Source organism: Mizuhopecten yessoensis, unplaced genomic scaffold (genome assembly GCF_002113885.1).
Source record: "Mizuhopecten yessoensis strain PY_sf001 unplaced genomic scaffold, ASM211388v2 scaffold6135_1, whole genome shotgun sequence".
In the NCBI taxonomy this organism is placed as follows: Eukaryota; Metazoa; Mollusca; class Bivalvia; order Pectinida; family Pectinidae; genus Mizuhopecten; species Mizuhopecten yessoensis.
In genome coordinates, this window is record NW_018406397.1 from 1333921 (window position 1) to 1349740 (window position 15820).

Sequence of the window (15820 nt, forward strand, 5' to 3'; positions counted from 1 at the left end):
TTTCAAAATTAAAGTATTTGTTTTGAATAAATACAATCAAGAGAAATAATCTTCAATATCGTTACCTTAGGAATATACTCTAGCGGGAACGTTGTAAAACGTAACTTGGTAATGTGCTAAAATATAACTTATTTAAACAAAGTACCTGCGCTTTAAACAACAGATGAAATAAAAGAAAGTCAAATTAAAAGTTTTAATGAATTTTAATTATAAATGATCAAGTTGAACAAACAATATATTTATATGGCTACCTATAATGTACAAAGAGTTCAGCAACGAGAAAACGTAACATTTAACAGGTATATTGTATACATTAACATATGTATGGAATTAATTGGAATACTGTCGTACTAATTATTTGTTACCCTTTTCATTACACCTTAAAGATTTAACAACTTATTCTCAATGTTTCTCATCCAATGCTTGGTTCAAACTTAGGACAATTTCGACATATTCCATACACCTTTCTTTTCAGGTTAAACCATCAAAAAATCTTTACGAAAAAATGATATAGGGTACAGATACAACTGACAACATAATAACATGCTAATTAGAAGATAGATGCCCTCGACAAGATAATACCCCTTTTCGAGCAATGCTTCTTTCGGAAGATTTAAGTGAAAGAAAAGTTAAGATGTTTCGTGAACCAAAATCAATTCACATCTGAAAAGTTTTTTTTTCCTTTTTACGATTTTCAATGGAAGTCATTGTTTTCATAATGTTTAGGTTAAAAATCGTTCTTATTTCGGTTTTCCGTTGTCCTGTGACTATTTATTAAAATTAAAAACGAGTAATTATCAATAGAAAGCAAGAATAACTACTGATTTTTGTGAATGACAATAATGATTAATATATTGTGCTTGACAGGGTACTGTAAAGGATACATGTCTTTGTCAAAGAGAAGATTTGGTGTTAAATGGCATACATATTGTATTAAAAGTCTTCGTGACCCCGATCTTGTGCTGTGAACCACAGCATGTACCTGTACTATCTGAAGGGGGGACTTGATTGTCACAGTACTGTGGTGTTATATACGTATAGGACTAACCACAATACCTGTTAACTAACGCACCGCGTGTATAGGTTTCTGTCACAGAACGGTGGCTCCATTTTTAAAGTACATTGTGTAATGTTAAATCCCATGCTCGTAGAATGGGTAATAATCATAATGTGATTTGTATTTAACAGATGTATAGATTTGCATTAACAACCGTAAAATGATCACGGATATATTACATGTATGTAGGTCAAAACCTATATTAACAATACACAGTGAAATAATTGTGATAACAAACATATACGACAAGGTTTTTGTTCAAATAATGGACAAAAAGTCATCCTTCTGTCGATAACTGAATATGTAATGAACACATGCGGACGGAATGAATTTGGGTCTATATACAGTAAAACTTCGATAAAATGTCCCTCGTTTATATACAGTAAAACTTCGATATAATGTCCCTAGTTTATGTACAGTAAAACTTCGATAACATCACGTACCGCCAATATAGTTCACGGTCCTTTTTCTTGTTCCCTTAGGAATTCCTCACGTTTCCCTCAATTAATCGCAAAACCCCTCTATAACGCCATTTTTCCTGGCAAATGTTGCCAGTATAACGAAATAGTACTGTATATACATTCGAGAAAATTATGACATTATCTATAACTTTCGTTCGATGTTGAACATTAAGATATGATACTTCAGGCAATCAAAAACATTGTTATATCTAAACTATAATCTATCTTAGACTTCAAGGTAAAAAAAATCATCTTTTGGTATTTACGAATTGCTTTCTTAAGTTATAAAGGTCACAAAGAAACATCCATATTGTAAATAACGATGGTACAGTGGCTGTTAACGAGTGAGATTTTATATATAGTACAGTCCTACAGCCAGTGTGTAAATCACGGAAACTATACTGAAGGGGGGGGGGGGGGNACTTGGATATGGATATTTGTTAGAATTTATATCAAGGTTTTCAACAAGGCATATTAACAATCTGAAAGCTCACACTAATTTTGAAATATCGGTTATGCTTAGTTTTTTTCCTTTCAATTTATGACTCTATTACTCCGACACCAATCCTAATAAGTACAAAGATATTTTAATGCTTTTATAAAAAAATTAGACATGATGGACCTCTGTTATGAAATGGGCTTTCAATACAAACATTAGGACCATGTTTCATTTAAAGCTTTTATAACTTACAGTTAATTCGGATTGATTGTTAACAATAGGAATACCAATATGTCTTTAACTGAGCCCCAATTTTAGTGACCCCTTGACCACTTTATTAATAATTATATGCATATAAAGTCATATGTATTGTTTATACGAATACATTTGTATAGACTTCCATTTGGGATCTAACAAGAATGTTCTGATATAAAGATCGCTTCATGGCTCTAACGACACAATACTATATGCTCCCCAGGGAGTTGAGAAAGATATGGGCTGGTTGCAAAGGCCCTTTAACCACGGATAATAATTTTGTAAATTATTGACCTTTTTTATAATTATGCTTATGATTAATACTAGAACTTAAAAACCCACATTTCCCTCTATTCAAAATGACTATATTTTCCGTTCGGTACTGCTATGCATAACTAGTACTTTTTCTAAATCTTTAATAGTCTGTTTATTTTATTGTAACACATGAGAGTCCCTGTCTGGCGTTGAGGATTTTGATTCGAGGAATACTTGTACATTATAATACTTTTTGTTATACATCTGTAGTCATGTTGTCTGATATCAAACATATTGTACTCCTTTAACAGACTTTATCGTGAAAACATGTTTAATAGTAACCTTACCAAGTTTAGAACGCGGCATAATTCCTTTCGAATTATCACGAGATGATCCATCTTTACCCTCAAAACACAATTTTTAATCACTGCTCACTTTTGAATTGATTACATTGTCACACAAACCGTTATTGTCTTTTAGCATTTTGTTTTTCACGATTTAGAGGAGACACAAACTGCACGTTTTTACTAGGGAGCGTCAGTTTTCGATTGTACGCGCCAAAAGAGTCTTCCGAGTCGGAGTCTCTGAACACAACGGGCTCATTAACACCTGAATCACTCGTGACACTGATGACCGGGGTGACTGACGTCACATTGGGCCTGACTGGCATATTGTCCGGCATGAGCTGTACTGTGTGTACTTTCACTTTCTGTGAACCAGAGTCCACTGAAGGATCACTGTACATTGAATCTTCCTCTCCCCCGCTTCGTTTGGATTTTATCTCACTGTTACCAATAATTGGGGGGCGTGACTCGTCCACTAAACGTGAGATCGGAAGTGACAGGAAACCATTACCCCCTGTAGATTGGAGAGGTCCTCCCGGGGGTACTAGTAAACCTTTACTGTCCGACGTATTAGGAGCTAGGTCCGTCCCTAAGTTAACGACTTTTCCGACAGAGGGGTGCTTTCTGGGTTTAGCTACTCGATTTTTCTCTACTATTTCCCTCGGTGTCAATACTGGTGTATTTTGTGTATTTTCCTTTCTCGTTTTCAACAAATCAGTAGGTTTTGATGTTGGCGTTGCACCTATCCCATTTTCACCCACCACGGACAGGTTTTCCTCTTTTACAGGCTGCATTTCACGAACACTTTCCACGGGTTTTGGCAAGGTTTCCTCGTCGCTGCTAGACACAAATGAAGGGGGTGGATTGTTCACATTATTAGAGTTACTCGTGCTGGTACTCGTGCTATTAGCGGACGTCGCACGACCCACGACTCGATTGTATAGACTCTTTCTGTAAAACAAATGATTGGCCTTATCGTCATCACGAAATATTCGCCGTACCCCATCATACGAAGTGAAACGTTTTGGAACATCGTCAGCAAAATTAAGTGGAGGAAGTTGCTGATGATGAAGTCCTACCTTGATTGGAGCCATACTACACACGCCGTTAAGGGACGGGTCTACCGGCACAAACCTAAGCCTTCTGTCTTCCTCGTGAACACGAGCCCGCCAGTCATACTGGGGATAGGACCCTTGAACGAACCGCCTCGGACTGTGATTGTCAAGATGTCGTGGCTGACTTTGTCCGAGAGACACAATGTTGAGTCTGTCTGCACGATAGTCACTTCCTTGGTAAGTCGAGGTCACTTTAGCCGGGATTTTACGCTTTAGTCTTGTGTCAACTTTTGCTTTTAACGAGGTTTTCAGTGCCTGTCGTCCATTTCGAAGCGTGTCCGGAGTTGCACTAATCGACGACCCTACACTTGGTCTATCAAGCCTACGTGTTGGCGAGGGGCCGTAACTTGACCTACCAGACATATCAACCTGTTGGCCCTCACCTTTCCCGCCACTTTTTTTCTGAAGTAGTTGTTTCCTCATGTACGCTCCAAGGTCAACAAGAGGAAGACTGTCCATTCCAAGCATCTTTAACTGTTTGTATTGGGTAGAAACCCCTCCATCCTTAACTACGGGCTTCCGTCGCTTCTGTTTGATGTTAAATGCAAATTGATTATTATGCTGAGCTAGTGAAACGGCATCTGGAAGATTTGCATGTAAAACACTTTCTTTTGAAACAAGGAAGGAGGGTCCCTGCCGGGTACTTATTGAGCTGATACCCTCCGTGAACACAGGAGCTGCAGGCTTATTGGCGGCGGCCTTATCCGATGGACGTCTGTCCGCCTTGGAACCTTTGGCGCGAATGGAAACTTTAACAGGTGGAAGATTCCTTACTGCGAGCGACGTGTCATCTGCCACAATAGAATTGTATTGCTGTAAAATTGATAGGGCCTTGTCGCGCGCAAGGTAGTTAATTTTTACGCGTGTTGCCGTGTCTTGGATTGTAGACTTGGCGATGCTTTGTCCTGGTCCTCTTGGCGTCTGCAGCGTATTGTTTCCAGCGGAGACTTTCTGAGACACGTTCGCTGCCGGAAGATTGATGGCCACGGAATCATGACTTGCTCTAGCATGGTCCTTAGGTACAGATATAATATTGCCAAGCGGGGGCAATGACCCGTCCATGCCGACAGTTTGTTCCCCGTTTCCACCACGCCAGTCTGAAAGAATAACCAAAGTCAGCCATATTGAATAATTGGCAAAGTGTTAATTGTACATAATGAGTAAGTATAGTCAAACTTTAAATCCACTAACGTATGTAGACTCCTCCTGTATATCAACTAGTCTACACTTGGCATTGTACGCGAGCGCTGATCCTGCTAGGCACACTAAACGTATTGATGGAGCAATGCCCATCTCTGATCAGACTCAAAGACAATGGGAACGCTCGTACACATCGTTATTATCAGTGACGTCTCGTAATCAGCCAGTGTACATCGGCCGAGCGTTCGTATCAATAATAGAAATCCAATGTACCCTGTAATCGACGGCGTTACTGCGTTTGATATCAATCAAAAATAACATGTTATCGGCAAAGCTTTAGATAGATATTGATCTCGATTCCCTTTCAAAGAATCAGGAAACCCGAGGTAAATATAGTTTGGGGAATAAACGTGTGAAACAGGAAAAATTGTATATGTATATATTATAAACTACAATCCTTTACTAAGAACAAAAGTTTTTTGATCATCATCCCCACAGAATAAAGCCATCCTATGAAGGACAAAATCAGAGACAATCCGCGCTTAGTACGGCCAGTGACAGGACGCTGCATTAGAGATGACTAAGTAGGCACACATATCAAGGTCTGATTAACAACTCATTTAACGTAGAGAGACTTTTGACCGATAAACAATGCCGGCATCGGATGTACACCTTCATCTACGTAGGTAGCCAACCTCGCATTGTGTTACGTCGTGTTATGTGTAGGGATATGACGTCACAGTATGGTTTGAAGAAGATGTTAGTGAGTGAAAATAGAAAACTTAAATCTTTCGTTTCTAGAATGAGAATCCCTTAAGAAATAACTTCCGGTTTTTACTTACTCGATTTTGCAATTAGTAATTAGTGTTATATTAAGTAGCAGTTATTGACATTAAGATTGTTATGAGTCTTAGAGTATTTAAAAGGTTTCTATCGGAACTGGTTCTACTGAACAAAGTTGAAGTACTTGTCTAAATTACATCTTCAGATTCTATCTATAATGGCATGTGTTAAATATGTCAAGACGCTAAGCAATGATTTATCCAATGACATCGCTTACTTGTTACAGTTGTATGACAGTCTTATGCTATTATGTATATTGGAATTGACGTCATATATCGTTGTGCAATTTACATAACGACTTGTTTTTTTGTTCATTCTCATACAAAATTACATGCGCAGAATTTAATGAGGAGACGAACTGAAGTCTGGTTCTTGATTTATAAAACTCCAGAGTGCCACTAAATTTCTTTTCTGTCAAACACCGACCATAATTGTTCAGATGATTACGAAAAGGTTTATAACCAAAGCATAATCAATTACAAGGGAAAGTTAATAGCCGACAGAAGGAAGAATCTATTGCTCAACTTCCATGCCCGACTTTGAATGATCTTTGTGACCAATACGTCTACTGTCTGTGGCATAACAATGGACAGCTGTCTCACATTATATCTAGGCTGTACCCACTTATTTGTTTAGAGCATTCACCGACAAAAAACATCAATGAATGACGATAGTTCTAGTTAACCTGATATACATGTTCACTGCTATTTGTTTGTAGTCAACATATATAGGCCCTTCAAAATTTCAAATGTGTATTGTAACAAAATATTTTCATTGATAAATAATGTTACTTCTTATCAAATTGTTTACGAAAAGCAAAAGACAACGCATGCCCGAATTTTAATAGGTGCAAGTCACTTATTAAATCTTATTCAATCTAAGAAAATACCTGTTAGCTTGCAAAGTTGATTTAAAACAAAAATACATGTTAAAAATCCTTTTAATTACTGTCATTTATATACTAATATTGAATATATTTACATAACGATTAAGATATGAAGTTCAATCATTTCGAAAAATTGATAAATACAAAACTTATATTGACGTATAAGTTTTCAAGACTTCTGCAGTTTTAAGAGCAGAATGAATTAGATGAAAGAGTTATGTGAGGCATGACTGTGTCAGAAGGTCGTTTTTGTTGCGTTTCAGAAATTTTCTTTATCAATCACTGAATACATCGTTAAGGACCACGTGACCTGTATAGTAGCATGTTTTAACTGTATACTCATGCATACAACAACAGTCATCGACCCCTAGCATATATTTTGAGAACCAAATTGTTCGAAAAAAGTTATCAACACAGAATTAAGCAGCAAGATACACTTTTAACACCGTAAACGTATTTCAAAATTGCAAACCATAAACTCAACTCCGTGTGAAAGAAATATTTACATGTCACAGTCAAGTGACACACGTACTATTATAGACGTAAGATTGTTTCTTTATATGATATATTGGTAACCAATATCTTAATGATGTGTTTAAGGTCAGATTTAATACCAACCCATGGAAATTATGTTGGGTTATTCATTTTAATATCCATCAAAATTGTATTTCATGTCGTGCGTGGGAATGTTCCAATGTATCCGTCAGTACCTGGTGGCGCAATATATAACGGTCTGTATACGTTTTGTCGTCCTGGTTACCTCGACAGACTGACGAACAAGTTCCACACATGCCAGGTACTTCAAACTTCTATAGCGTCTTTCATATCAAGTAGCATGCACTTATTGTCAATTTTAATGACAGATTCTGTGGAAACAGCGTGGCCTTTTTACATAACATTCTAACGCTCTAATTGAGTATTTTTGATAATTCTGAGTTAGTTAAACTAAAACAGTAATGTTCTAGTGTTTAAAATCATCCTTACATAAAATCGCAAAGGAATACATATAGTTTTAAATAGGATATAGAAATAATATAATTTGAACTTTAGAGAAAAGCATTAATCAGCTGATCGTTAGTTTAAACAGTTTTTAAATGCCCGATCTCATGTAAGATGACATTTAAATTGTTTTAATCACTAGTCCCTTAGACATATTGCTTCGTATTTTAAATGCATTTCAACACTAAAAAGAAAAGATATTAAAACATACTTTTTTGCTGTTTTGTATTTAAGCTTATTTATTTCAATGTCTTATTTACTAACGACTTTTCTCAGTGACTTTGTTAAGAAATTATTGAGTGTATTTATTTGTTATGTTATTAATTAAACACCAGATTGATAAATCCTTTGAAATCAAAACGTGACTGGTGTAACCGATAAAAAATATTAAACCACATATATACAACTACGAGTGTACCTACTTCAATTACCATTAACAAATTGCATCTAGTAGTACTTGTATTTGAAATCCTTTACAACTGTCACGCACTCATACTTGTCAAATCAATTTATATCGAATAAGTAATATATATAAATGTCCAAATAATGTTAAAAAGTGGTCTAAAATCCTTTACAACTGTCACGCACTCATACTTGTCAAATCAATTTATATGGAATAAGTAATATATATAAATGTCCAAATAATGTTAAAAAAAAAGTGGTCTAAAATCCTTTACCTCTGTCACGCACTCATACTTGTCAAATCAATGTATAAGGAATAAGTAATATATATAAATGTCCAAATAATGTTAACAAAAGTGGTCTAATGATGACATTACTTAATAGTGAACCATAGTTTATACAACCAGTCCTTATCCAGTTGTACCAACATCTGGCAATGATTATCCATCCACCATTAACGCGTTAGAGGAGATAATGGTACCTCTGTATTGCAATTAGGTCAATCGTGCACAGTATGAAGTCGTCCAAAATCCGTCCTATTTATTGGTAACGAAGGGGGCTGGGATATTAACTGTCAACAAAGGTGACTGGGGTATGTGAAGGAAACAAAGATGACTTGATTATCTACTGGACACAAAGGTGACTAAATTATTGTCTAAAAACACTGGTGGGTGGATTTACATGTACTAGTATATATTGGAAACGTAAAGCAATGATGGTTGGAAACTAATGATATAATGTTAAAGATTCCTGGATTTACTAAGGAAGCTTGGTTTTCTCTCGGGCACAAAACTGTTGGTTTATCTCTTGGAAACATTTTAGAAAATTTATATACTGAAAACTGAGGTTGCTTGATTACATGCTGAAGATGAAAGTGGCTGTAATATGTTCTAAAGTGAAGTAGCTGGCTTATCTATTGAAAACGTAGGTGGCTTGATTATCTACTGGAAACAATGACAGCGGACGGATTATAAACCATATAATAAAAGAACTGAATGGTATTCTACTGAAAAAGAAGATAGCTTTGTTAATGTTGGTGAATGAATAAGACTCCGCGGTATACGACAGGCGCACATTACTCTGTGCGACGCTACAAATTAACCCGTAAATATCGGTGGGGTTTTATGTGTATTTACTGTTTTGGTCAGTTTGCATAAATAACATTAACTATTGCTTTAGACCTGTATTCTACACATAAAGCATAGCTTTAATATTGAACTAAACATTTTGTTTCAAACAGACTATGAATAGTCAGAAGGTTATAGAGTTAAAATGTGTCCTTTATTCGGCACGTTGTTCGAAAAATAAACAATATGTTAGTTCCCTCTGCAATATTATTGTTTACCATACCTGTATTTAAAGATATCACTTCCATAACTGTGTCGTAAGTGAGGTTTACACTTTTCTGATGTTCATGTGCTGGAATTATTTTCAATGAATCGTCTCATGTCAACAAAAGTCTAACCATGTCACTGAATAATGTGCAACGTCCAGCAAATCTCGAAAATCAATCCCACAACAGCCTCCTCAGAAAAGGAATCTGCTATTCTTCAAAAAGAACTTTTGCAATGATCAAAGAAGCATCTTATCGGGGATATAGAAAATGCATTTCTGTATTTTTCTATGCTAATTCCGTTTAATCGTTTGCACAACGACAGGTCTGGTAGCATATAATCTCATACTGGGCAAAACCACCTCGGAATTAAAACGTTAGAAAAGTCACTATTGTCAATGTTGGAAATCTGCCATGAAATGAATATAGGTGTTCATAAGTGCTGCCTTGTGATTTGATCTGGATTAGTAAGGTTATTATTACCGTATCAGTACGAGAAAGCTTTTACAGAAATACCATTATCTTACTGGCATGCCTGGTTAAGTACAGCTTGCTTTAAGATTTACGGAGATTTAGATAAAGCATTAATAGGACCCCCTCGGTTAAAGGTCTATTAACAGGTATGAAATATCACAGGTAAACTCGCAATGACCTCAGTCGATAATGTTAATTACGTACACCGAAAAGGATAATTGAGCTAAATTGGTGTGTCCCAGTAAAGGGATATACTAATATAGATTTGATATACACATGCCCTTGCAATTGTATGGTATACATATATTATTATCAGGGTAGTTCACCTCATTATCATCAGTACATGTTGTAGCGTATTCAGTGAAGCCTGTAGAAAATATCTGTTTTCGTAAGTAAGAAGACCACGGATTTTAAATATAGACGTCATAATGATGTCATTATTGCTCAAACGGCAAGACTTAAATGTTTAACTTGTTTGTCATTTGATAGTCTAGTGTTTTATTACCTCAAAATGCTAATTCACGGAATGAATATTAAATACAATGTCAAAAAAAAGCGTTTTTCCCTTTTCATCTCAAATTATGAACTTTATCTTACTCTTGCTTTTGACTTTATCACAGTGTCATTGCACATTTTTACAAAACCATAACTTTTATAGGCAGTATGATAACCAGATCATTATAAACAATGCTGTGAATACACTCTATAATATACGGGTCAATATACGTTTATACTGTATATAGGCAACACTAGTATAAATATCGGTTGATTTTATATTGTATAATACCAGACTTTTACATTTTATATAATGATAACATACTGTTTAATAACTAGATAATTATATGTAGACTTTGTAATTACTAGATTATTACAGATAATCATGAGTATTTACTTTGTAAATTCTACACTATTATATTCACATATTATATGTATAATGATAATTTACTGTTTAATAACGAGATTATTATATGTAATCATAATTATAGACTTTGTAATTACTAGATTATTACATATATGGAACTCTTTCATAAATGACACTATGGACACGACGAAATACAAAGTACACTGTAGGGTATATGGACATAAATGTTTTCAGTCAAACAATACCTGTAATATTTGGCTAACCTCTGTAACTTTACACCGCGATATACCTGGTAGGTATTTAACAATATGGAGACTATATCATTTTGTCTACAACCATACCCTTGATATCTTAGGTTCAACATTCGCTAACTATTGTACTATATTTCCATATGCACGAGATAGTATTATATAAAAATTCAATAGGAGAGGAACTTGTCTCCAGTTGTTATCTCAATAACTTATTTACAGAACGTATGGAAACCATTGCTTTTCCCACAATGCCAGACGAATGAACAGCATTCATAGTTGTCTGCAATAATCGTTGTTTTCTTTTGATCGATTCATAATTTCAATAGATATTCATAAATATATTACCATAAGTACTGTGTGTTTACCCAACACATATAATTATGATTACATACTATTGTGAGAGAAAATAAAGCTTGTTGATGAAGCAAACACTTCAAGCTTAATATATCTATTAATTCTAATTTGCTACATTTGAGTAACTATTACGTTCAGATTATTTTTCAATATATTATATACGTTAAACAAATAAACCCTCTTTATGTGATAACCAGCACATGTTTTACAAAGGGAACTCTTTTTTTGATATTGTGTAATAATGTAATAATTCCAAATAAGGAAATCATTATCAGATCGTTGACAACAACATTTTACATCAAAATGATGGATCACATCATCTTGATAAGCATAAAGTTTATGACTGTATATATCTTAGATAACATTAGGGATATCCGTTTATAACACAACCATTTAAATCAATTACCCTTGTGAATACGCTCCGTACAAAGCATTTAAATGATGTTATCAATGTCACGCTTGTAACACATTAACGACACTTACTGACACCAAGGCTTGATATTTAAATGTTTTAACACTATTAAAACGTTACGATAAATAAGGAAGTAGAAAAAAACTTACGGTTTCAGTATAAAACCATCTTGATATCGGTCCCACGGTTTAGATGGAATTGTTTTGCTTCCCACATATACACTACATAGTATGATCATCGAAATATGGGAAATCGCTAACAAAGGACTTCGGTAACGAATGTGTTCCTTGCCAAACGGCCAATTATATATTGTTAATGTTATAAGCTTAATAACAAAATGGCAACAAAAAGAATTTAATAGTTCTTTTAATGGAAACTGATATGGAACGGCAATGAAGCAAACTGTTAAGACACTGATCAATATAACAGAATTTATTTCGTGGAATACTTTTTAATTATAAGTTAAATGTAAGGTTTGAGTAAATGTAGACTAACCAGGATTCGAACCACTATTCCATGACACTATGTCCCTGTCTTATCTAGATGACCCTAAACAATGCGCGCTGTTCCAACCCGATCGTTCCTTATACAAAGATATGTGTATTATCTGGTTGACTATCTAACCCGTACATAACGGTACTATCTGAAATCCACGGGGTGGTCTCCGGCAACTTATAATTATGTATTAAATGTACTGATCACGAGCGAGAAGTTTCACGATATAGTGTACAACATTGATATAAATTACTTGATAAGTGTCTGATCTCTTCAAGGATCATTTTTGAGTAAGTCATTATAACAAGATGACTTTATGAGAAAAATATCTAAATATAACCTATTCTTTGAAGGTGTTCTTGTAAACGGACGAACGAGAATTACATTTTTCTAATAAATAAAAATGCATATAAAAACCGTTTAATTTCGAACTATACCTGAAATTCTATGTCATATAAAAAGAGGTCAGATTTGTAAAACTAAGATTCATTAAACAAACATATGAAACCAACAGGTACAATGTTCTTATCTGCTAAAATGATTAAACTTCTAATCAAGATCAAAATCCAACACAGAACTATGCTAGGCTTTACATATTTATCATCATTATAAATTGATAACAAGAGTGGGATTTGGCTCTTCACTGTAAACTCTTATCTTAAACCCTGGTTTTGTTACATAAAATATCAAACGTAGATAAGCTTTTGTAAAATGTCTGTCTTGCATCTTATCTTGTCTGTTGGAGTTTTAATATCTACAGAGAAAATGATATAATACAGAAAGAAAGGTCGCCATTTGATTCAATAAAGGAAAATTGTCTGGATAAAACACCAAATCTTAAGGTCACGCACGTGTTGTTAACATGTTGTCACAATTATTTTTAAATAAATGTAGAATAATAATTCTAATTATTTCAATTAGTCGTTTCAATGTTTTCCCTTTTTTGAGTTGATTTTCAAATCTTTTTTTAATTTTATAGCAAAACAAGCGTGTTATGACCATGTAACACTTTCGATTTTGATTTCGATTTTTAATGTATTTCCGTGAGTCCATTTTGATTGGTTCAAGAGTACAAAACAAGCAACTGACACAGTTGAAGTAATTTCGGTCGCCATTAACGCGTTTTTTTTGTTTTTTTTTGGTGCATTAGAATTATCTTTCAACACATTTAAAACCTACAATTAACCTACAAGATGGACAGTGATAAAAGTGTTTACAATGAAATCAAAACCTCGACATCAAAAAGTCACAAAATGTGCAACAACCGTTTGTTGTATTTGGGCAAAAATATGTATGGCCATGAAGACAAATAGTTATATGCTCCTATGGGTTGCTTGATTGGTATAGAGTATGTCTTTGTCATTATGTTTCATAACGTAAGTCATATGTACTTATGCATTGGAAAGAAATATGGTATTTCCAAAGAACAAATGTTAATTGATTAATCCGACCCTATAATAACAGCCAGGATTACTACACCACATAAGGTAAGCATGTACATCTACGTTCACGTGTCACATTGCTGTTGACCCCATATTTTAACCAAAGGTGAGTCCCTCCCCTCGAGTATATCGGTCTACGCCTCTTGATGAAAATGTGTCACTATCCTCTGTTTAATTTCAAGCTGTTGTTCTCAAGAAAATACGTATTATATCTACAGACATTTTCAGGCATTGAATGAAGAATGCCAAAATGCTAAGAATTAATGACCACGATATGTGAGACGAGGTCAGTCTGCGGTTCCTAATCATTTTTGAGGATATGAGTGAAACTTTGTTTTGTATGGTTTGGGTTTAATGTCCATGCAACAGCCAGGCTAATTGGGGATTGAGAAGAGTGCAATAGTCGAGACTAATAGACGAGGAAAAGCACTACGGATATAAAAAAGCAAAAATGGAAGAATGAAAAGAAAGGAATCTTTTGGAGATGTTCTTATATTATGTGAACTCGAATTATGGACTTAAATTGAGGTGAACATTTGGGTATATTAACTGAGGCAAAGTCGAGGTTAACATAGGTTGTCAGGTCCATATATCGATACATTCAACGAAAACAAGTCCCTTACTATTATGTTAAATACGAAATTATGCTGTTTTCATCATAAAGTATACAAAAAGATAAAACGTTATGAAATCGTGAAGTGGAAAATGATTGCATTTGGCAGAAGGCAATGGTAAGTTATATTTAAAATGAAGTCATATAGGGACTATAAATCTGCTGTTTCCAAAACTAGTTACTGTTAGTCAATATCACAAATTACCGACCTCCATGTGATAATGATCAAGCTAATGAGAATGAAGAAATAAGTTGTCATCTAAATTTGATTGTCTGTGACTGTCAATGAATAGAGATAAATTTAAATTAATGTTAAGGACTTCCCACCCTTCGTAATACACATGTTTTTCTTGTCGTATATTCGTGTCGTCATTTCCGTATTGCGTATCGGGCATTCCATTACCATAAATTACCATAAATCAGTGTAAATTATAGTAACACTGGGTAAACAATAGTACACGTGCGTGACGATGATATGTCAACACCCGATATCTAGACTTAACTTGGAAATGTGTAATCACACGTACTTCAGAAATAAAGCTTTTGATACAAAGACATTAATTAACGCACGGAAAGACACTGACATACGATCTGACGACTTCAAGAATGTCGTATATGAGGCGCATGGAATGCAGACTGATTTGTTTTGTTTACAGACCTCACCTGTACGTATCACGTGCTAACAGTAGTTCACAAGCTCTTGGTCGCTACGACTTTTCTTGTCGAGCGAGTTACGCTCTGTCAGTTAAATCGGTTCACAAATGCAATTACAATAACTCTGTGAAAATAATGGTTTGTAAAATATCAAATCCCTATAAAATGCAAGTGCATGTGCGTGCACGTAATAACGGCATACCATGCCATAGCCTATGTATACCATGCGTAAGCGGGCTATGGAATGATGACCAAATTGTACATGATTAAGAGTAATTTTGTTCCATAAAAGAACAGTAAATTGACAGTTTAATACATCAATTTAATTTGTTTCCGTCGTTTTTGGTATAGTAAAGAAAATAAGTATCATTGTATAAATTCTATCCCTCTGCAAAAAGTTCCGATTTTTTCCAAGGTAGACAACTCTCATAAGGATCAAAATTATTGTAAAATGTAAAGTAAATAAATTATAAAGTCTTTGTGTGTATTTGGTTCAATTTTTCACTCTTTTTGTATGAAATTATGTGTCCTGTTTGCTTTTAGCTTGTATTTAGTAACTTTTATCCAAACAATTTCAATAAAAAATGCTTTTTGTAACATGTTTTAGATATTTTATGATAAATGAAATATTTGTAGGGTTGATTAGCAATGTTTTTTTTCATTATTTTATTGTTGTTATAGTTTTGAACAATGCCACACACTCACAAAATGTGAAAGTGTTGAATTTGACAAAG

The 15820-nt window shown here is 34.6% G+C and overlaps 1 protein-coding gene across 2 annotated transcripts; it reads right to left on the reverse strand.

The window, feature by feature from the left end:
* Positions 1-1995: 1995 nt before the first annotated feature.
* LOC110451626 lies at positions 1996-12095 on the reverse strand. 2 transcript variants are annotated; one of them, XM_021499747.1, is made up of 2 exons: positions 12032-12095; positions 1996-5023 (listed from the first exon to the last, which is right to left on the reverse strand). In XM_021499747.1, the coding sequence occupies exon 2, from the start codon at positions 4986-4988 to the stop codon at positions 2934-2936; it is 2055 nt and encodes a 684-aa protein (XP_021355422.1). In that variant the 5' UTR covers positions 4989-5023; positions 12032-12095; the 3' UTR covers positions 1996-2933. The 2 variants fall into 2 exon arrangements, with proteins under 2 accessions (XP_021355422.1, XP_021355421.1); XM_021499746.1 differs by lacking the exon at positions 12032-12095 and adding an exon at positions 9547-9659.
* Between the last annotated feature and the right edge of the window lie 3725 nt (positions 12096-15820).